General features: G+C 53.1%; 2 protein-coding genes across 2 annotated transcripts; both read left to right on the plus strand.

Annotated features, from left to right (window-relative positions):
• Positions 1–3,430: 3,430 nt before the first annotated feature.
• On the plus strand, positions 3,431–10,424 carry NAGLU (N-acetyl-alpha-glucosaminidase). Its single transcript, XM_027517427.1, has 6 exons — positions 3,431–3,851; positions 4,656–4,803; positions 6,033–6,179; positions 6,348–6,433; positions 7,556–7,812; positions 8,987–10,424. Exons 1-6 carry the CDS (start codon positions 3,469–3,471, stop codon positions 10,189–10,191), a joined length of 2,226 nt encoding a protein of 741 aa, XP_027373228.1. The 5' UTR covers positions 3,431–3,468; the 3' UTR covers positions 10,192–10,424.
• A 1,602-nt stretch (positions 10,425–12,026) lies between these two features.
• HSD17B1 (hydroxysteroid 17-beta dehydrogenase 1) lies at positions 12,027–15,459 on the plus strand. The gene is made up of 6 exons (XM_027517428.1): positions 12,027–13,637; positions 13,751–13,918; positions 14,062–14,241; positions 14,423–14,516; positions 14,945–15,122; positions 15,205–15,459. The coding sequence occupies exons 1-6, from the start codon at positions 13,541–13,543 to the stop codon at positions 15,439–15,441; spliced, it is 954 nt and encodes a 317-aa protein (XP_027373229.1). The 5' UTR covers positions 12,027–13,540; the 3' UTR covers positions 15,442–15,459.
• Positions 15,460–21,621: the final 6,162 nt, after the last annotated feature.

A 21,621-nucleotide genomic window follows, 5' to 3' on the forward strand; every position in this document is an offset into this window, starting at 1 on the left:
CAAAGTAATGTCTCTGCTTTTTAATATGCTGCCTAGGTTGGTCATAACTTTTCTTCCAAGGAGCAAGCATCTTTTAATTTCATGGCTGCAATCACTACCTGAAGTGATTTCGGAGCCCCCCAAAATAAAGTCTGTCACTGTTTCCATTGTTTCCCCAATAGTATAAGCCCTCCTGGAGGAGGTCGCCATTAACCCCACCATAGAACCGCCAGAACTTAAACAGGACGGGAAAACAGACTCTTGGAGGGCACAAACAGAACCTTGTGCACCAGGACCCAGGAGAAAGGAGACTGCAGGCTTCTCATTGCGGTGGCTTCTCAAACGGTACAAAAGGGCCTAATGTAAAAGTAAGTCTTCCAGGCTTCCCTGGTGGTCCAGTGGTTATGAATCCACCTGCTAATGCAGGGCACATGGCTTCCACATGCCTCGGGGCAACTAAGCCTTTGCACCACGGGCACTGAGCCCGCACTCCAGAGCTCATGCTCTGCCACAAGAGAAGCCATTGCAATGAGAAGCCTGCACACCACAACTAGAAAACAGTCCCTGCTTGCCACAACTACAGAAAGCCCCACGCACCACGAAGGCCCAGCACAGCCAAAAATAAAGTTGTCCACCCCATTACCCTAGGCAAGGTTAGCACTTTTTACACAGCATTAAAAAAAAAAGATGGGATGCACTATATCCAGTGATTTGACCTATTTAAAATACATATATATATATACTTTGCAGAACATTCCAAATCAGCACCAATACATCTTCCTCACTTTTTAAAAAAGCAAATGCTTGATATTTCATCCTATCAATGCACCCTAATTTCTTCAGCCAGCCCTCTACTGTCCTCAAAGAGTTCCCAGCTTGGTGGGGAAGAAAGACAGTGTGACGCACTGGACTAATCGGTGAGGCCCCCGCCACACATCCCATGAGCTCAGGCTGCGAATGTGCTACCAACCCCCGGGATGGGGTCCCCAGCCTGCTGTCCCTGCCAGCAACCATCTGCCATTCTGCATGAAGGCCCCACAGAGAGGTAACCTGAGCCTGACGGTGCACCTGCAGCTCAGTTCCCCCAAGCAGCGCATTCCCTGAGACCCAGATTACTGGCAAAACAGGTCCTTGGAGGAGGAGAGTCTGCTGAATCTCACCTGGAGCAAGAGGTGTTTGGAGCGGGTGTTGGAGTGGAGAAGGGCCTGGGGGACTACAAGCTATAGCTCCACAAGGGCCCATCTCTCTGGGCAGGTCGAGGAGCTCCTTTCCAGAAAAAGCTGAAAAGCCTCTGATTGATTCTAGGAACTGAGTGGAATGGAACAGGGCCGCACCTCCTGCACTTGCTGCCCACTGAGCCAGGAACAAGGCCGTGGGCACCATAGCTTGAGTCCGAACCTGCGGGCAGGGGGCAGAGTAAGCTCAGTGGCTTCCCACATTCCCTCTGGATGTCCTGAGTTGGCAACCCTCCTCTGACCCCTTTCCTGTCTCTAAGCAGCTGCACTCAGGCCTGACAATCTGGTAAAAGCTGCACCTGCCTCCAAAAGGGCTCAGAATCCTTTTAGAAAGTGCAGTCTTTCCAAAGGGCCCACCACTCCTGGCCACCACACAGCCCTACTCAACCCCTTGCTGCCGGTAAGCAGCATGAAATGTTGCATCTCTCAGGGGATGGTGGCAAGAACACTCATCTGAGACTTAAGACTTTCTGGTTCTAGTCCTAGTCCTGCTGTCCTACTTGTCATTGATCTTCTCAAAGTTACTTCCTTTCTCTGGCCCTCAGTTTCCCAGTATGTAAAATGAAGATAATCCCCGTCCTGGAGAAGGAAACCCTCTGACACTGTTGGTGGGAATGTAAATTGGTGCAGCCACTGTGGAGAACTGTATGGAAGTTCCTTAAAAAACTAAAAGTTGACCTACCATGTGACCCTGCCATCCCACTCCTGGGCATATGTCCAGAGAAAACATGGTCCAAAAAGATACATGCACCCCAGTGATCATTGCAGCACTGTTTGCAACAGCCAAGACACGGAAGCAGCCTAATGTCCATTGACAGGAATGGATAAAGATGATGTTGTACATATACACAGTGGAATAACAGTCATTAAAAAGGAAATAATGCCACTTGTAACAACATGCATGGACCTAGAGATTGTCATACTGAGTGAAGTGAGTCAGAGAAGGAGAAATATCATATGACATCCCTTATATGCAGAATCTAAAAAAAATTATACAAATGAACTTATTTACAAAACAGAAAGAGTCACAGAGAACAAAATTATGGTTGCCAGGGAGGAAGGATGGGGGGACAGATTAGTTAGGGAGTTTGGGATGGACATGTACACACTGCCATATTTAAAATGAATAACCAATAAGGACCTACTGTATAGCACAGGGAACTCTGCTCAATGTTATGTGGCAGGCTGGAAGGGAGGGGAGTTTGGGGGAAAATGGATACATGTATATGTATGACTGAGTCCCTTGCTGTGTGCCTAAAACTATCACAGCATTGTTAACTGGCCATACTCCAGTATAAAATGAGAAGTTAAAAAAAAAAAGATAACGCTCGTCCTGTTCAGCAGCTGCTACCACTTAGGGATCACATGAGAGCCCTTGACACATCCACTAGACCCTGCTCCTTGGTCAGCCCAGGCTCACATGACACATCTGTCCTCCGACTTCCTGACCTTTTAGTTCCTCAAACCTGCTCAGCTCTTTCCTTACCCTTCCTGGGTATTCATATGTGTATTTTTTTCTTCGAGGAATGGTCTTCCCCTTCGTCTTCTCCTAGTCAATCCCAATTTAATTCAGATTAAATGTCACATCCCTTTGGAAGCCTTTGGCTGGGTACCCTGCACAGCATCACAACTACACTGGACCCTTGAACAACACCCATTTGAACTGCACAGGTCCACTTACACAGGAATGTTTTCCCATAAATACGAGTTACTGTACTATATGATCTGCGGGTGTAGTACCCTGGATACAGGAGGGCTGACTGTAAAGTTATATCTCAACTGCCAGTGGGGTCAGCACTCCTAACGCGCACAGTTCAAGGGTCAATTGTATAATATTCATCTTTGTTTATATAAGTACTTGGTTTGTAGGTCTCAGGAGAGGGGTGGTAGTGCCTGGTACAAAATCAATGTCAAATATTTATCAAATGGTAGGATGGATGGAAGAAGTGATTTGTACGTGAAAGCACATTATACCCAAGGGCGCTTGTGAAAGGCTGCGAGTCACATCCCATCCTGGACTTTTGAAATCACTAGAGTCACGCGCTCTTGGACCGAGTGTGGTCGGAAAATACCCACAAGAAGCTGGTGCGGGGCCCCGAAGCTGGGTTTCCCGGTCGCCGGCGGGTTTTACCTTCAGTTCCACGTGACCTGAGGCCCGCAGCTGATTGGGCGCGGCCGGGCCGGCCCTGGTCCCTGGTCCCCGGTCCCCATTGGTTCCCCACGGGGCCACAGCCGGGCTGAGGACCGCTGGACCATGGAGGCCATGGGGGTGGCCGCGGCTCTGGGGCTCCTGCTCCTCACGGCGGGAGGTTCGACCGGGGACGAGGCCCGAGAGGCGGCCGCCGTGCGGGAGCTGCTAGTCCGGCTTCTGGGGCCCGGGCCAGCGGCCGCCTTCTCCGTGTCGGTGGAGCGCTCCCTGGCGACCGAGTCCGGCCTGGACACCTACCGCTTGAGCGGCGGCGGTGCCGGGACACGGGTGCAGGTGCTCGGCTCCACGGGCGTGGCCGCCGCCGCGGGGCTCCACCGATACCTGCGCGACTTCTGCGGCTGCCACGTGGCCTGGTCGGGCTCTCAGCTGCGCTTACCGCAGCCCCTGCCCGCTGTGCCGGAGGAGCTGACCGAGGCCACACCCAACAGGTACCGCGACCGGACCCCGCCGGTCGGCTCCCCTACAGCTCCCGCTGCCCCCGTTCCCGCCCCCTCCCCCCGCCAGGGGCGCCCCCTCGGGCCGAAGTCCCCGCCCCGCCCCAGTGCCCGGCTGCTAGCAAGCACTGGCTTCAGACTCCAGCTCTGATTCTATCCTTGAGTAAATCACTTGGCCTCTCTGAGCCTCAGCGGGAAACAACGGAAAAGTGGAAACAATGACCTCTACCATGCAGTGGTGCCTTTCTTATTGTGATGATTTGCACGGTGCGGGGTGTAGAATTTGTGGTGCACGATCGGTGAGCAGTAAATGCTGTTCCGTTCCTACCCCACCCTCTCTTCGAAGATGCTCCCTGAGGAGTGACACCCAGCCTGGCACAGGCCTCTGCTCGAGCGCTTGCCCCACTGTCCTGAGATGATGGGTTCACACAGCTGTCTCCCCATTAGACTTTGGGGAAAGGGATCCCCCTTACAGGGCAGGGGCACACTGTACCCAGAGTAGGAATGAAAATGGAATGTGCCCTCTCAGATATCTGGGAGGCTAGAGAGCTGAGTGCTGGGGATAGGTGGGTGGACACTTCGGAAGCTCAAGCCTCAGAGTGTCTGCTGCATCTGGGTTGGATCCCGGAGTGAAGCAGTAGTCTAAAGGCCACACCCGGAGTCATTCCTCTCTGGGCTCCATCTGGGGTGGCAGGGCAAGCTGCTCCCCCAGGTCTTCCCCCGATTGTGTACCCTTAGGGCTGAGAGACCTCCTCTTTGCCCCTAGGGCCGTGCCCCAGCTCCTGCCCCTGCCTGCAGGTACCGCTATTACCAGAATGTGTGCACACAAAGCTACTCCTTCCTGTGGTGGGACTGGGCCCGCTGGGAGCAGGAGATCGACTGGATGGCGCTGAATGGAATCAACCTGGCGCTGGCCTGGAGCGGCCAGGAGGCCATCTGGCAGCGGGTGGGTGCCAACCACACCCCAGGTGTCCTGCCTGCCCCACATCAGCTCAGTATCTGGCACAGAGACTAGGGCTCCAGAAGTGTTGGTAGCAGGAGTGATGGCTCCAGCCTCCCAGCTTCCATGGTTGAGACACACTCATGGGAGGACTTCCCCAGGGCTGGACCCCAGCACCCCCAGTAAACATTAAGAAGCCAGGTTTCCCTGTCTCCCCACCCCACCTGGGTCAGTCAGCTGCTTCTCTGGATTCTGTTTCATTAGCAGCTATTGCTCTGCCTTGTCCTCTTCCTCTCCATCCTTCTTCATGGCGCCAGTTCAGGCTCTCAGTCTCCTCTCCTTGGTCGCCTGCCCACCACAGCCTCTGAAGAGCATCAACCAAAAAATAATGCAAGAGGCTGCATATAAGAAGAGTTTATTTGGGAGACTTTACTAATTGCCATTTGGGAAACACAGGCTCAGATACCTGAAAGAGTGCTCTGAGAAAGAGAAGTAGGGGCTTTGTTTTTGGAAGCCATGAGACTGTTAGAAGTTCCCTGATGGGAATTGTGACTGGCAGACATTGATTGCAAGTTATTTTAGGGTAAAGGCCTGATAAGTATCTTGAGTTTCTAGGAGGCCTTTTGGATGACTTGATCAGATTAAAAAGTCAGATTCCATTCTGGCTGAGACATGCATAAATTACACTTCTTTAGTGACCTCCTGGTCATTAGCACTTAGAGAGCTCTCTTAAGAAATATTTTCCTTTCAAAACAAGACTCCTGGCTCTCAGAGTTGTACCAGAGTGTCATTTCTGAAATGTGAATCTAGGGGAGACCTTCAACTTTGAGCACACCCAGGAGTTCCCTGTTACCATCAGGCTCTGCCCAGCCTGGGAGCTTCCATGGCTGAGCCCTGAGAGCTCTGGCTGCACCTGGGGCTGCTTAAGCTCCTTGCAGAGCTGCCCTCACCCATCATGCTAGGCTGCTTGGTCCATGAAGCCTTCTAAGCCCCTTCCCCATTTGAGGGAGAACCCCTCTGTGCCTCACCCCACCTATGCACCAAGAGTGACATTCGCAAACTCACCTGCTAACTGATCTATTTCTTCTGGACTGTGGGCTCCTTGCAGGCAGGGATCAGAGCTTGTCTTAGGAACTCTAGGGCACAGAGAAGAGAGGGATGTGTGTTTGTTGAGTGAATGAATCAGTGAATAGAGATGAGTGATTTATATGTGTGGGGCTTGCCTTCCTCCTCAGGTGTATCTGGCCTTGGGTCTGACCCAGGCAGAGATTGACGAATACTTCACTGGTCCTGCCTTCCTGGCCTGGGGGCGCATGGGCAACTTGCACACCTGGAGTGGCCCCCTGCCCCCATCCTGGCACCTCAAGCAGCTTTACCTGCAGGTAAAAGGATGGAGAATGGAAGGGGCAGAACTGATGCTGGATAGTCACAGGTCTGGGGTGGGAGTAGGGGGACTCTGTGTGCCTTGGGAGAGAGGAGACCTCCCCCTGGCGGGGCGGGGTGGGGGGTGCGGCGGGCATGCTCACCACCACCCCTTCTGTTCCTCCCAGCATCGAATCCTTGACCGGATGCGCTCGTTTGGTATGATCCCTGTGCTGCCGGCGTTTGCAGGGCATGTCCCCAAGGCTCTCACCAGGTGATGTACCCCACCCCCACCCCCTCCCCATTCAGCTCAGAGAGAGAATATATGTTCCCCTGCGAGACACTATTTGAAGAAAAACTCAAGCTCTGGATGTAGGCCTGGGCTTGATTCCTAGTTCTGTTACTGACTAGCCATGTGACCTTGACTGCTCTGGGCCTCAGTTTCCTCACTTGTAAAATATATGTATGGCTTGGCACAGAGTCTTAGCAAATGGCAGCTCTTAGTGATGGTAGGGGTGCTCCTCTGCTCCTCTGTGCTATACACATCCTCAACTGTGGCTGGTCAATTTCTTCAAGGCCCAACTGAGACCTCCTCTCCTTCAGGAAGCCTTGCCAGGGGCCCCCAGCATCAGTTATCACCTTCCTTGGGCCTATAAGTGCCTGGTTCCCACTGCCCTCAGCGCTCAGCACATGCTGCTGGCCCCACTGGCCACTCCTTGGCCTTCTCAGCTCGGCGGCAAGAAACTCATTCGTACATTTAGCCGACGTTTGTCAGACTGTCTGGGGCTGCCAGAGCAGGCCCTGGGCTGGGGGCTGGGGATGCAGCCACGAAGGTGCACAGAGACCCTGCTCCTGGTGGGAGACACGTTGCCAGGGGGATACAACCCAGGGATAAGGAATGGATGTGGCCCAATTCTCCATCAAGGTCACTTCTGCTTGGGGAAGAGAGGAGCAGCAAGGGCTCAGCGCAGAGGTGGTATCATTTATTTAAGCCATAGGGAAGGGCTTCTTCTTGTTCCGTCACTCAGTCCTGTCCGACCCTTTGCCACCCTGTGGACTGCAGAAGGCCAGACTTCCCTTCCCTGGCGTTCACTATCTCCTGGAGTTTGCTTAAACTCATGTCCATTGGTTGGTGATGCCATCCAACCATCTCATCCTCTGTGGGAGGAGGAGAGACAGCCAAAGCTTTCCAGACGGGACACGAAAAGGATGTCAAGGAGTAACCAGATGCATCAGTAGGGAGGGGGGAAGCGAGAGCTCCAGGCCCAGGGCACAGCATGGGCAAAGGCCCAGAGGCTTGAGGGCTCCCAGAACGGCAGGTGTCAGTGAGGCTAGAGGAAAGGACTGCGTCGGCCTCCGGTAAATGTCTGAACTGTCACCCCCTCCCCCGCACTAGGGTGTTCCCTCAGGTCAATGTCACCCAGATGGGCAACTGGGGCCATTTCAACTGCTCCTACTCCTGCTCCTTCCTCCTGGCTCCCGAAGATCCTCTCTTCCCCCTCGTGGGGAGCCTCTTCCTGCGGGAGCTGACCAAAGAGTTTGGCACGGACCACATCTACGGGGCTGACACTTTCAACGAGATGCAGCCCCCGTCCTCGGAGCCCTCTTACCTGGCTGCAGCCACCGCTGCTGTCTACCAGGCCATGACCGCAGGTACGGTGCCAGTGGGAGGTGAGAAAGGGAAGTCCCCTGGGCCCTCGAGATGGAGGTGGCAGAGGTCAGGGGGTTGGGAGGAGGGATGGGGAATTGTAACACCTCACTGTGACACACAGCACTTTACCATTTCCCAAGCACTTGTACACAAACATCATCTCATTTAGTCACGCTGTGATTGAGAGGTGAGCCCTGGAGCGGACACCCTGCTCCCTCACCGGCCCTGCCACTTCCTGCCTGCGAGACTTGCAGCAGCTCCCCGCCCTCCCAGTACCTCAGCTGCTTCATCTACAAAAGGGGCTCGCTCATAAATAGACTGATGCCCGGCCCAGAGTAAAGTGTCATTAAGTGCTGACTATTGAAAATATTCTATTTGGTCTCTACCTCCATGCTGAGGGCTTCTCAGGTGGCGCTAGTGGTAAAGATCCTGCCTGCCAATGCAGGAGACACAAGAGATAACAGGTTCAATCCCTGGGTTGGGAAGATCCCCTGGAGGAAGGTGTGCATATCCTCTCCAGTATTCTTGCCTGGAGAATTCCATGGACAGAGGAGCCTGGAGGGCTACAGTCCACAGGGTTGCCAAGAGTTGGACATGAATAAGTGGCTTAACACACGCACACATGTGTATGCTGGTAGGCTAGAGGTTAGAGATGTGCCCCCAATCAATAAGGTGCCCTTCCTGGTACACAGATAGGAACACAGCACTCCTCCCAGCCACTAACAAGGGAGGGCAGGAGAAGGGCCAGGTCAGGGATGGCTTGGGGAGGCCTCTGTGTCAGCTGGGAAGGGGCAGATTGGGGTGAATTGGCTCAGGCTTCCTTGAGCAGCGGTGCTCCAAGTGTGGTCTGGGACCAGCAGCGTCACCCCAGGGCCTGTTGGATTGCAGGTTCTCAACCTCCCCCATCTCCTGAATCAGAATGAGGGGGGCTGGGGCCCAGGCCTCTGGGTAATTCTGATGCTCCCTGAAGCTTTGCAGTACTCAACTGGTAGTCCCAGGGGAAGGGTATGTGTGATGAAATGTCCTGATAATGCGGGTGGGGAGATGATTTACAGGGACATGATGGAGTGTGATAGAGTCATTTAACTTCTCTGGACCTCTGTTTCTTCATCTGTAAAGTGGGGTGAATACTCCCTGCACCCCCCCCATCACCCTCCTGTCCTCTGCCTCCCACAGTGGACCCTGATGCTGTGTGGCTGCTCCAAGGCTGGCTCTTCCAGCACCAGCCTGAGTTCTGGGGGCCCGCCCAGGTGGCGGCTGTGCTGGGTGCCGTGCCCCGTGGCCGCCTCCTCGTTCTGGACCTGTTCGCTGAGAGCCAGCCCGTGTATGTCCGCACAGCCTCCTTCCAGGGCCAGCCCTTCATCTGGTGCATGCTGCATAACTTCGGGGGCAACCATGGCCTGTTCGGGGCCCTGGAGTCTGTGAACCAAGGCCCCACAACTGCCCGCCACTTCCCTAACTCCACCATGGTAGGCACGGGCATGGCCCCCGAGGGCATCGGCCAGAACGAGGTGGTCTACGCCCTCATGGCCGAGCTGGGCTGGCAGAAGGACCCAGTGGCCGATTTGGGGGCCTGGGTGACCAGCTTTGCAGCCCGGCGGTATGGGGTTTCCCATGGGGATGCAGAGGCAGCGTGGCGGCTGCTGCTAAGAAGTGTCTACAACTGCTCAGGCGAGGAGTGCCGGGGACACAATCACAGCCCACTGGTCAGGCGACCATCCCTACAGATGGTCACCACTGTCTGGTACAACCGATCAGATGTATTTGAAGCCTGGCGGCTGCTGCTGACAGCCACCTCCACCCTGGCCAGCAGCCCAGCCTTCCGCTATGACCTGGTAGACGTGACCCGCCAGGCAGTCCAGGAGCTGGTCAGCTTGTACTACGAAGAGATGAGGACCGCCTATCTGAAGAAGGAGCTGGTTCCCCTGACGAGGGCAGGAGGCATCCTGGCCTATGAGCTCCTGCCTGCCCTTGACCAGGTGCTGGCCAGTGACTGCCACTTCCTGCTGGGCAGCTGGCTGGAGCAGGCCCGACAGGCAGCAGTCAGTGAGACTGAGGCCCATTTCTATGAGCAGAACAGCCGCTACCAGCTGACCCTGTGGGGGCCAGAGGGCAACATCCTAGACTACGCCAACAAGCAGCTGGCAGGACTGGTGGCTGACTACTACGCCCCCCGCTGGCGGCTCTTCACAGAGACGCTGGTGGAGAGCCTGGTCCAGGGTGTCCCCTTCCAGCAGCACCAGTTTGACAGGAACGCCTTCCAACTCGAACAGACCTTTGTCCTTGGCACAAGGAGATATCCTAGTCAGCCTGAAGGAGACACAGTGGACCTGGTCAAGAAGCTCTTCCTCAAATATTACCCCCGGGCTGTCTCCTTCTGACAATTAACCACTCTCAAGCCACCTTCTCCCCAGACTCCAAACCTGAGCAGGTTTCCAGGGCCTGGGGCTGGGCAGGTGTCACAGGAGCACCGCAGGCCTGAGTGAAGGAACTCACTGACCCATGGGGTCAGGCGCGGACTATCTGGAGGGGCTGAGCTGCCTTCCCCCACATCCCAAATTCGGGATCAAAGTACTGTTTTAATACAACTTAATAAACTGGTAAATCACCTAGATGGGTGTGTCAGAATGTCAGTGCTGGACTTCTTGCGGTCCAGTGGTTAAGACTCCTTGTTTCCACTGTAGGGGGTGCAGGTTCCATCCCTGGTCAGGGAACTAAGATCCCACATGCCATGTGGCACAGCAAAAACAGAAAAAGAATGTCAATGTCATGATGCCGGCGAGGACTCGGGTCTGTAGCCTGGGCGCTGGTGAGGTCAGGTCTCCCTGCCCGCTTGCCTTGGCTTCCTCAGTGTTTTGTTTTATTAGTTTTATTGGTCATACATCCAGAATTGATTATATAAATCTTTCAAAATAATGAAATATTACAAGGATAGAATACAGTTCAGCTTTGATTGACAAATACTTGACACGGAAACCATTTTTACAAATACTTGTTTTTCTTATAAGAATACTTCAGAAAACAAGCCTCTATATCGCTTACAGCAAATTTTATGGAACTTTTTTCCCCTTTAACCGTCATTTCAGATTTCCTATCACAGAACACCTGACAGACCATAAACCAAATTATAATCAGCTGCTGCTGCTTTGTCTAGTCTTTCCTGATCTGAAAGAATTCATGTATTCAGGCTAGAAGAGGTAATTAAAACATTCCTTCCAAATCTAACTTATATCAGGTTATCACTGTGCTTAGTGAAGAATCTTTTCATTTTTCACTTAGGCTAGTCTGGTTAGTGTTCACCCCTGCTGTTTCAAGCAGAAGGGATAAGTCTTTATATTCCTAAGAGTTTCTAAACTGCAAAAACAAAACCCTAGAAGCAACCATTAAATACAAATATTTAGAAAGCTAAAACATTTGCTAATGATGAGAAACAGAATACTTTAATTTTTAAAATTTATTTATTTGGCTACCCTGGGTCTTAGCTGTGACACGGAAGATCTTCCGTCTTCCTTGCGGCGTGTGAGGTCTTTAGTCATAGCATGCAAACTCTTAGTTGTGGCATGTGGATTCTAGTTCCCTGACCAGGGACTGAACCCAGGCCCTCTGCATTGGAAGCAGGAGTCTTAGCCACTGGACCACCAGAGAAGTCCCAAGAACACTTTATGATTTGAGAACACTCCTAGTTGAAGAAGAAAGTGTAAGGATATGGCGCGCTCACACGTGCTTAGTCAAGTCCGACTCTGCCACCCCATGGACCGTAGCCCCCCTGGCTCCTCTGTCCATGGTATTCTCCAGGCAACAATATTGGAGTGGGTTGCCATTTCCTCTTCCTGTGGATCTTCCCTACCCAAGGATCAAACATGAATCTCCTGCATCTCCTGCATTGGCAGGCACTGAGCCACCTGGGAATTCCAAAGGATGTGGCAGTAGTTTTATAATGATAAAACATTGAAAAAAATGAAAAAGGTGAATCTTACATCAGTGGCATATCATTTCTAAAGTGCCAGGACATACAGAATCTTAAGAGACTGTGTCTAGCTGAACTATTTGACATTTTTCTGCTGGTGTGACTTTTTCTTTTTTGGCTGTGCTGGGTCTATTGCTGTGTGAACTTTTCTCTAGTTTCAGTCATGGGGGTTATTCTCCAGTTCCAGTGACGGGCTTCTCACTGTAGTCACCTCTCTTGTTGCAGAGCAAGGACTCTAGGGCACATGAGCTCAGTGGTTGTGGCTCCCGGGCTTTGTTGCTCCGAGGCGTGTGTGATCATCCTGGATGAGGGATTGAACCCATGTCTCCTGCGTTGGCAGGAGGATTCTTTACCACAGAGTTATCCAGGAAGCCCTGATGGTGTCACTTTGAAATAGTCTAATAAATACTCCTTTGTCTGGAACAAATAATCATTTAATTTAGGCCAGGGGAAAATTTACAGAATACAGAACACATTTCCCTGAAGAGACAGGACATCCCCAGGGGAAATATCTGGCATTTATTCCATTCTTTGTTACTGAAAAATGTGTCTGGTTAACAAAAGTTTGTTATACTTTACGCGTAGCTTAAATTAAAATCAAGAGCCTGGCAGCATTCTCCAGTCCAGTTTCTGAGTGCTCATCTCCAAGTATCCAATATTCTTAAAAGAACTCTTTGATCAGACCCTTGCCCAGTTAGAGATTTAACAGTACTTGGGGACTACAATATGTCCCCTTTCTCTGCTTTTTGATTTCTCTTTTCTCACCCTAATGTAACAAGCTGCTACAGGTTTTTACCAAAATACCTGTTTGGTATTGTTTTGAAAGTGGGTTATTCTGCATTACCAAAAGCCTTCCATCACATTAGAATGGGTCACATTAGCGTCTAACTAGCACATGGCCACATCATGTCTGCTGCAGTGATTTTTGCCACTCAGCATAGTTCCTATATCTGTCATGTCCTTGTCTCTCAAAACACCATCTATTAAGCTGATCAGCTCGTCTTCACTCATTGGTTCGTGTTCACTCCCTCCAAGGTTGGATTACATCCCTCACCAGTCAAAGCCAGATCAGGCTGCTTCCTGGCTCACTCAGCCACCAAGCTTCCTCAGCTTTAATACTAACTCCTGATCTCTGAGGCTTCCCAGGTGGCGCAGTGGTAAAGAATCCACCTGCCAATGCAGGGGACACAAGAGACATGGGTTGGATCCCTGGGTCAAGAAGATCCCCTGGAGTAGGAAATGCAACCCACTCCTGGAGAATTCCATGGACAGAGGAGCCTGGCTAGCTACAGTCCACGGGGTGGCAAAGAGTCAGACACCACCCAGCAACTGAACACACATATACACACCTGACCTTTGAACCAAGAATACCCTTCCAAAACACTTTCACACCCTCAGCCGCTAACTTTGGCAAAAAATTGTCCCTGTGGTACAGAGGCTTGCTGGGACACAGGCTTGCCAAGGCAAGATCTGCCCAGGGCACTCAGCGCCCACATGGGAGCTTCATACCTCCTGTGTGCAAAACTTCACCCTCCCTCTGACTAACAACTTAAAGAAGGGGCTTTCTAAGCCAGGGGCCCTCTTCTCTGCCTTGACCTGGAGAGCAGGCCAGGGACCCACAGGAGGGCTCAGCCTTGAGATTGTGCTGCAGACATAATAAAGGGGTGGGGACCCTGGTGGGCAGGGGCGGAGCGAAGCAGGTGATATCCATCCCCGGAGACCAGAGCCCAGCATATCCGGGATCTCTCCCTGCGCACATCCCAATGGACCGCACTGTGGTACTCATTACCGGCTGTTCCTCCGGCATTGGCCTACACCTGGCCCTGCGACTGGCGTCCGACCCGTCCCAGAGCTTCAAAGGTACCTGATGGAACGGGGTGGAGAGAAGGGAGCAACTCCTTCCCGGCCTAAGGGGGCCTAAGTAAGGCTGAAAGACCGGAATTCAGAGCCTTGTCCTCTCCCTGAACCTCCAGTGTATGCCACGCTGAGGGACCTGGCGTCACAAGGCCCACTGTTGGAGGCCGCCCAGTCCCGAGGGTGCCTTCCCGGCTCCCTGGAGACGTTGCAGCTGGACGTGAGGGATGCAGATTCCATAGCCGCTGCCCAGGCACGCGTGACCGAGGGCCGCGTGGACGTGCTGGGTGAGCCTCCCGGCAAAACAAGCCCGAGAGCCTTCTTCACTCTGTGTCCAAACCAAGATGTCCCGAAGCCCACGGAGCACGGGGGGACGGGCGGGAAGGAGGGCCGTGCGTGAGGCGGCAGGGTCGGGTCTCTCTCCCCGCAGTGTGTAACGCAGGCCGGGGCCTGGTGGGGCCGCTGGAGGCACACAAGGAGGGCAGCGTGGACGCCGTGCTGGACGTGAACCTAACGGGGACCGTGCGGATGCTGCAGGCCTTCCTGCCGGACATGAAGCGCCGCCGCTCGGGACGCATATTGGTGACCGGGAGCATAGGCGGCTTGATGGGTGAGCGGAACGCGGCCAAGGGCCAGAGGCGCGCGGGGCGGGGGTGGCTCAGCAAGAGCGATGGGGAAGAGGGTGTCCAATAAAAGGGGAGGGGCCTGGTGAGGCTGCCCCGGGACCCTCCGGCGCCACTCCCCGCGGACCCCTTCCCGGACGCGCCCCAGCAGACTCCTCTCCCTCCCAGCGCTTCCCTTCAACGCCGTTTACTGCGCCAGCAAGTTCGCGCTCGAGGGTTTGTGCGAGAGTCTGGCGATTCTGCTGCAGCCCTTCGGGGTCCAGTGAGTCACCGCCCTGCCCCGGGGACCCCCTGACCCCTGACTTTGGGAACCTCAGCACCCCATCTTGTTGGAACCGCTCTCAGGCATTCTCCCCAGTGCGGCTCCCGTTGCTTGTGCGCCAGGCACAGTACAGGCGCTTGGCGCGCGTCCTCTCGTTCCACCTGTCCACCCTGCTGGTGAGGCGTCGGTATTGGGCAGCTCAGGCCCAGAGAGGCTCGGTGACTGACCCAAGGTCACACCGTTTTAAGTGACCCGGCCAGGTTGGCATTCTGACGCCAGAGCCTCTCTCACAACCTCCAAGGGATGTGGGGGCGCTTTTCCGGCTGTAAACCCGCTTTCAAATAAATGCTCGCAGCCCGAGCCCCACTCAGGCCCTCCCTTCTGGGCTTGCGTCCGCCCGCGCTCACTCGCCGCTCTCCGGCCCGCAGCGTGAGCCTCATCGAGTGCGGCCCGGTGCACACCCCCTTCCCCGAGAAGGTGGAGGGCGGCCTGGGCGGGATGCTGGACCGCGCGGACGTCGAGACTCGCGACCTCTTCAACCGCTACCGTCGCCACTGCGAGAGGGTCATACGTGAGGCGGGTCAGGACCCGGAGGAGGTGGTCGAGGTAAGGGCCGAGCAGGACTGCGGGAGCGGGGGTGGGTTCTCCAGCCCAGCCCCGGCCAGCGCGCCTCCTCCCGCTGCTGCAGGTCTTCCTCCAGGCGCTACGCGCCCCGCGCCCGGCCCTGCGCTACTTCACCACCGAGCGATTCCTGCCACTGGTGCAGCTGCGCTTCTCTGACCCCAGCGGCTCCAGCTACGTCGCCGCTGCGCACAAGTCAGCGTTCCACGACAAGGCCGCCGAGGGCTCCGACGGCGCCGGGGCGGAGACAGAAGCCGGTAAACTGGAGGCATCTGAGCTCCGCGCTCCTCTCGCCCCGCAATAAAGGCCTAATCCGCTGCTGTCTCCCGCGCTCTCCTTTGCGGCCCCGGGGGGTGGGGTGCGTTTGGGTAACGGAAAGGGGCTTTGACTGGGCTGACCTACGTGACCACGGGCGCGCACAGTGGGTGGATGATCGCGAAAGACGGTGTTAGCCCGAGTGATACCTCCGGAAACCGAGGCCCAGAAAGGGGAAGAGCTAGCCTAAGGTCAGGCCTCAAGTTCCCCGAAGGGCAGGTAGAGCATTCCCTATATTCTTGGCGTAGGGGTGTCTGCAGCCATTGGAGTTAGGTGGACCTGGCGGGGGAGAGTCGGCTTGTAACGTGGCTCCCAAGAGTCACGGAACCTTAGGCAACGTTCTGACCCTCTCTAAGTCTGTTTTCTTACCTGAAAAATGGGTATGATACCTATGTGGGGGCTTCTCAGGTGGCGCAGTGGTAAAGAATCCGCCTGCTAATGCAGGAGACACTGGTTCGGTCCCTGGGTCAGGAAGATCTCCAGAAGGAGGAAATGACAAGCCACTCCAGTATTCTGGCCTGGAGAATTCCATGGACAGAGGAGCCTGGAGGGCTTACAGTCCATGGAGTCACAAAGAATCAGACACAACTGAGCGCTGTAGGCACACACATATCATGGATTGTGGTAAGAATGAACTGAGATAGTGCCTCAAAGTGCTGGTATTAGAGGTCTTAATAGCAGGCACTAACACTGTTACTACTAGGGGTATTACTATTGTCATTGTGTTTCCCTGTAGAAGCCAGATGTGTAAAAAAGAAACAAGGCTAAATGAGCAAAAAGGAAACAGCCCCACTCATCCCCTCCTTGCCCCCTGCCCTAGACAACACTCAACAGGAGGGATCCTGACCCACCCAGAAGCTGACTCACCAGGAGGTCTAGCTGAGGCTGCAGACCTCCTTCCGGAAGCCGGCAAAAGGAGCTGGAGTGGCAGGAGCCACTGAAAGGGCCTGCAGGGTTGCAGAGACGATCTGATTTCCTCTGAGGTTGGGGCTGGAGGAGGGGTGGAGACAGAGACTAGATGGGGAGGTTGCAAACAGAGGAAAGTAGTAGGGATGCTCCAGGAGGAGCTTAATAAAGAAGATGCATTAGCGGACTCGTCAGGTACGAACACACAGTACTCTGGGTAATGGCACAGGCGCCTTGCACGATAATGTCCAGAGGCATCCTATTTTGGAGGACAGCTTTCTCATTAGAGACCTCAGGACGGGCTTTGTTGGTTATCATTTAAGGCTTGCTAGGTGCCGTCAGTAAGGGCATGTGTGTGCTGTAACTTTCCCCAGGCCAAAGGAGGGAACAAAGACCGCAGTCTAATGATTTGTGACAGTGAGCACAGAATGCGCTCACATGGCCCTGAAGAGAAGACGGCGGCAGGCTTAGGTACTTGACCTGGTTGTGCATGCCATGCGCATTGACCAAGGACGCAGCACTGTCAGATGTGAGCACGGGGCATGGTGGGAGGTGCTGGGTATGCCGGACCAGACCTTCATCTTCTCTCTCCTTTTTTTGGCCACGTGACTTTTGGGATCTTAGTTCCCTGACCAGGGGTCAAACCTGCACCCTCAGCAGTGAAAGAGCAGAGTCCTAACCATGGGACCATCAGGGAATTCCCACCTTCTTCCCTTTTTTAATGGTGCATGGTCCACTCCAAGTAGAGTATGTTTCAACAACCAATCCATCACTGGCTGGGAACTCCGATGGATGCCCCCTGACTCCTTTGGCTGTTCCTTTGGGCATTGTGTAGACCACATAGGTCATGCTGTTACTGCATGAACCATGTCACTATATTTCAAGGGCAATTGGGTATTCTTGGCAATACGCCATCCCATCCAGGCTCTTCAGTGATTGCTTTTTCAATGCACCCAATCTGTTGTATCTACTGAAGGGTCAGTTTCTAGAGCTTGTACCTAGGCAGGGGATCAGCTTCCTGATTGCTAGGAGATGTCAGTGCCTTATGAACCAGAATGTGGAAAACGGTGAGGACCATCTCAGGTTCTTGCATACGAACACAAGTGTCTTCACACATCTTGACCTTACCAGGGCTTATCCATCTCTCAGCTTCCCCTTGTCCAAGCTGTAGGGTAAACCCCTTTATTTATTTTTATAATCGCCCGAGTTTATTCATGTTTCACCAACTGTACAGGCAAGTGAGTGTGTGTGTGTGCACGCAAGTGCAATTCTTTTTTTTAATTCATTGTTCTAGTTTTGGTTCAGCTGGGCCTTCATTGCTGTGTGCAGACTTTCTCTACTTGTAGCGAGCAGGGCTTCTCATTACAGTGGCTTCTCTTGTTGCGGAGGGGTTAATCGTTTAGAACAGCACAACTGTTCTGCATTCAGCCCATTGGCTGCTGCAGTTCCTTCCTGTTTCCATCTTGATGATGTCATTGTTGGGCAGAATAGAAACTGCAGTCCAAGTGGGTGGGGTACCCTGGTTAGACCCATCTGTATACCAGGCACCAGCGGGGACCCCTGCTCCCACCACACCTCTCTACGAGCTGCAGGGGCCACTCCAGGTATAGAGGCATCTCCACATTCCTCAGGGCCAAGTAGCACTTTGAATGTCTAGAGACAGTGGACTGGTACACAAGGTACCCTTTTGTTGCAAATGGCCACTTAGGTAACATGGGGGTTGAATCCTGGCAAAGGTGGGTTGATAGAACATAGTCTCAACCCTGCTCTTGACAGGGAGGGAAGTTCTTACCATGATAGACTATTCTTTTCATGAGAGGCTCTACCTGATGGGGTGTTCTGTGTACACTGCAAGGAGGCTCTATGGGGGTGTATTGGGGTTTGTCCCCTCCCAGAGCTAGGGTGCTCTCGCCTTCTCTTGTCTCTGCCGCCATGTGTTTGGAGTCACAGATGCCTCTAACTCCAATGGTGTCCCTGCCGGGAGAGGCCCAGTGCCTTGATGTGTTTCACTGGTATTCTTGCTGTCTCAAAGGTGGCTTGCTGCCCTGACCCCCAGCCCCACGTGTGCTTTCTGTTTACCAGGTGGGATAAGGGATGGAGGTACCAGGCCGAGTGGGGAATAAAAGTCCCTCCAAATCCCCCACAAAGGCTTGCACCTCTTTCTTGTTCTTAGGAGTTGGAAAGGCTTGTAACTTATCGATCACAGCTTCCGAGACACGAAACTCTATGGGGTTGTCTGGGCCTTGAATTTTCTGAGGGCTTACCACCCATCCTCTCCTCACTGATGTTCCAGCAACATCTGCAGAAGGTCCTGAAGCAGAGGCAAGTCTGCATATGTTAACATTATATCATCAATGTAATGGGCCATTTTACTGATGTGGGGAAGGAGTATAAAGACAAGTCTGGGGCTCCCATCCCACGACATGTGGAGGGGTTGTGCAAGTGACCATTGGGAAGCCTTGAAAGGTCCATTGTCACTCCTCCCACATGAAGGTAAGTTGATGCCAGGTGTAGAGTGAAAAAAGCATTTGCTAAGCCCAGTACTACATGGTAGGTTCCTAAGATGGCAGGGGTGGCATTGTTGGGCACAGCCACGTGCATGGGGGCTTGTTCAACTCTCCTTGGCCCACAGTCAGCTGCCATGAGCCATCTGGCCTTTTTAGCAACTGTACTGGGCTGATGAAAGAATTAAGGGCAGGGTGTACCATTCCCATGCAGTGCAGTTCTAGAATAGTTTCTTCTGTTTAATTCCTTAAGCCCTGCCCACTTGACAGTTACCGTTCATCCCCTACTGTTCCCAGTTGGTGTTGCTTCATCGCTGGTTCGATTACTTTAACCCTGATTGACTATGCCAAAGCCTTTGACTGTGTGGATCACAATAAACTGTGGAAAATTCTGAAAGATAGGAATACCAGACCACCTGACCTGCCTTTTGAGAAATCTGTATGCAGGTCAGGAAGCAACAGTTAGAACTGGACACGGAACAACAGACTGGATCCAAATAGGAAAAGGAGTACGTCAAGGCTGTACATTGTCACCCTGCTTTTTTAACTTATATGCAGAGTACATCATGAGAAACGCTGGGCTGGAGGAAGCACAGCTGGAATCAACATTGCTGGGAGAAATATCAATAACCTCAGACATGCAGATGACACCACCCTTTTGGCAGAAAGTGAAGAAGAACTAAAGAGCCTCTTGATGAAAGTGAAAGAAGAGAGTGAAAAAGTTGGCTTAAAGCTCAGAAAACTAAGATCATGGTATCTGGTCCCATCACTTCATGGCAAATAGATGGGGAAACAGTGGACACAGTGGCTGACTTTTCCTGGGCTCCAAAATCACTGCAGATGGTGATTGCAGCCATGAAATTAAAAGACACTCCTTGGAAGCAAAGTTATGACCAACCTGCTGCTGCTGCTGCTGCTAAGTTGCATCAGTTGTGTCCGACTCTGTGCGACCCCATAGACGGCAGCCCACCAGGCTCCCCCGTCCCTGGGATTCTCCAGGCAAGAACACTGGAGTGGGTTGCCATTTCCTTATCCAATGCATGAAAGTGAAAAATGAAAGTGAAGTCGCTCAGTTGAGTCCGACTCTTAGCGACCCCATGGACTGTAGCCTACCAGGCTCCTCCATCCATGGGATTTCCCAGGCAAGAGTGCTGGAGTGGGGTGCCATTGCCTTCTCTGTGACCAACCTAGACAGCACATTAAAAAGCAGAGACATTACTTTGCCAACAAAGGTCCGTCTAGTCAAGGCTATGGTTTTTCCAGTGGTCATGTATGGATGTGAGAGTTGGACTATAAAGAAGGCTGAGCACCGAAGAATTGATGCTTTTGAACTGTGGTGTTGGAGAAGACTCTTGAGAGTCCCTTAGACTCCAAGGAGATCCAGCCAGTTCATCCTAAAGGAGATCAGTCCTGGGTGTTCATTGGAGGGACTGATGCTGAAGCTGAAACTCCAATACTTTGGTGACCTGATGTGAAGAGCTGACTCATTTTGAAAAAACCCTGATGCTGGGAGGGATTGAGGGCAGGAGGAGAAGGGAACGACAGAGAATGATATGGTTGGATGGCATCACCGACTCGATGGACATGGGTTTGGGTGGACTCCGGGAGTTGGTGATGGACAGGGAGGCCTGGCATGCTGCGGATCATGGGGTCACAGAGTCAGACACGACTGAGCGACTGAACTGAACTGAACTGAGGCAGAATTCCCTGACAGAGGTTTGCAGAGTTTGACCTTGTAGGATATCAATGACCACTATGTTCCTTGTATTGGATATTTTCAGGGTGTGTGTGAGGGCAGGGAGAATGCCCAGTTTGTTTTGTGAAAAGGACCTTCCTGATTGCAACCCTTTGCCCTCTGTAATTCAGTGGTACTGAGGGAGCCTGGAAAACTTCTGAGGGTGACTATGTGTTAGAGTATGTCCGGGGAATTCCACGGCAGTCCAGTGGTCAGGATTCCGGCTTTCACTGCCATGGCCCAGGCTCAATCCCTGATTGGGAGACTAAGATTGCACAAGCTAAGCTGGGCAGTGTGGCCAAAAAGGAAAAAGAAATTAAGGTATACTGGCTCCAGTATCCACTGAAGCTGTCCCCTTTTACTTCTGGAAGATCAATCGGTGTTGAGCTCCAACCAATTGCCTCCAATGGGTCTCACCTGGAGGCAATCTCGGCCTGCATCCTATAACCTGGGATATGGAAGGCACCCACCTTGAATAGGAGTTTCTCCAAGGCCTCTGCTGGGGTTGGCATGGCAGCAGGGATTTAGGGGCAGGTAGGGCAGGTCTGAACTGTTGTTCAGGTTTTAAGGCTTTCCACAGGCCAACCAACACAGCACTGGATGGCCAGTTTATATTTTCCTGTGCAGTCCTGGCAGTAATGAGATCAAACCACATCAGCTTCCAGGTTACTTTTACCATCTTTACAGCCCACTCAAGGATATTCGTCTCCCGCCTTTGCAGTGGTTCACCCTGCGTGGTTCCTCAAACAAGCTCACTAGACCAGCCTGCGTGTCCCAAGATTTCCCATGCAGGTGCTTCTTTGCCAAGGTCCATTTCTTCGGTCTCCTGGTTGGCTTGCCACCAACGTCGATTTGTCAACTGGGGGCAAAGACCCCCAGAATAAAGAAAGAGGCAACCACTCTAGATTGGAAGGTGGCAGGTTTAATAAGCAGCGGGAACTTCCCAGACATCCAGTGGTTTAGACTAAGCCTTCCAGTGCCGGGGGTGCAAGTTCAGTGCTACATGCCATGGAGTGTGGCTAAA

This window comes from Bos indicus x Bos taurus, chromosome 19 (assembly GCF_003369695.1).
Source record: "Bos indicus x Bos taurus breed Angus x Brahman F1 hybrid chromosome 19, Bos_hybrid_MaternalHap_v2.0, whole genome shotgun sequence".
Classification (NCBI taxonomy): domain Eukaryota; kingdom Metazoa; phylum Chordata; class Mammalia; order Artiodactyla; family Bovidae; genus Bos; species Bos indicus x Bos taurus.

Excerpts from the sequence above, each read along its gene's own strand:
- NAGLU (XM_027517427.1), top strand. The coding sequence starts at position 3,469 with ATGGAGGCCATGGGGGTGGCCGCGGCTCTGGGGCTCCTGCTCCTCACG. Across the intron at positions 3,852-4,655 it reads ACCGAGGCCACACCCAACAG|GTACCGCTATTACCAGAATG; the intron begins GTACCGCGACCG and ends CCCTGCCTGCAG. Across the intron at positions 7,813-8,986 it reads CTACCAGGCCATGACCGCAG|TGGACCCTGATGCTGTGTGG; the intron begins GTACGGTGCCAG and ends TGCCTCCCACAG.
- HSD17B1 (XM_027517428.1), top strand. The coding sequence starts at position 13,541 with ATGGACCGCACTGTGGTACTCATTACCGGCTGTTCCTCCGGCATTGGC. Across the intron at positions 14,242-14,422 it reads GAGCATAGGCGGCTTGATGG|CGCTTCCCTTCAACGCCGTT; the intron begins GTGAGCGGAACG and ends TCTCCCTCCCAG. Across the intron at positions 14,517-14,944 it reads CTGCAGCCCTTCGGGGTCCA|CGTGAGCCTCATCGAGTGCG; the intron begins GTGAGTCACCGC and ends TCCGGCCCGCAG.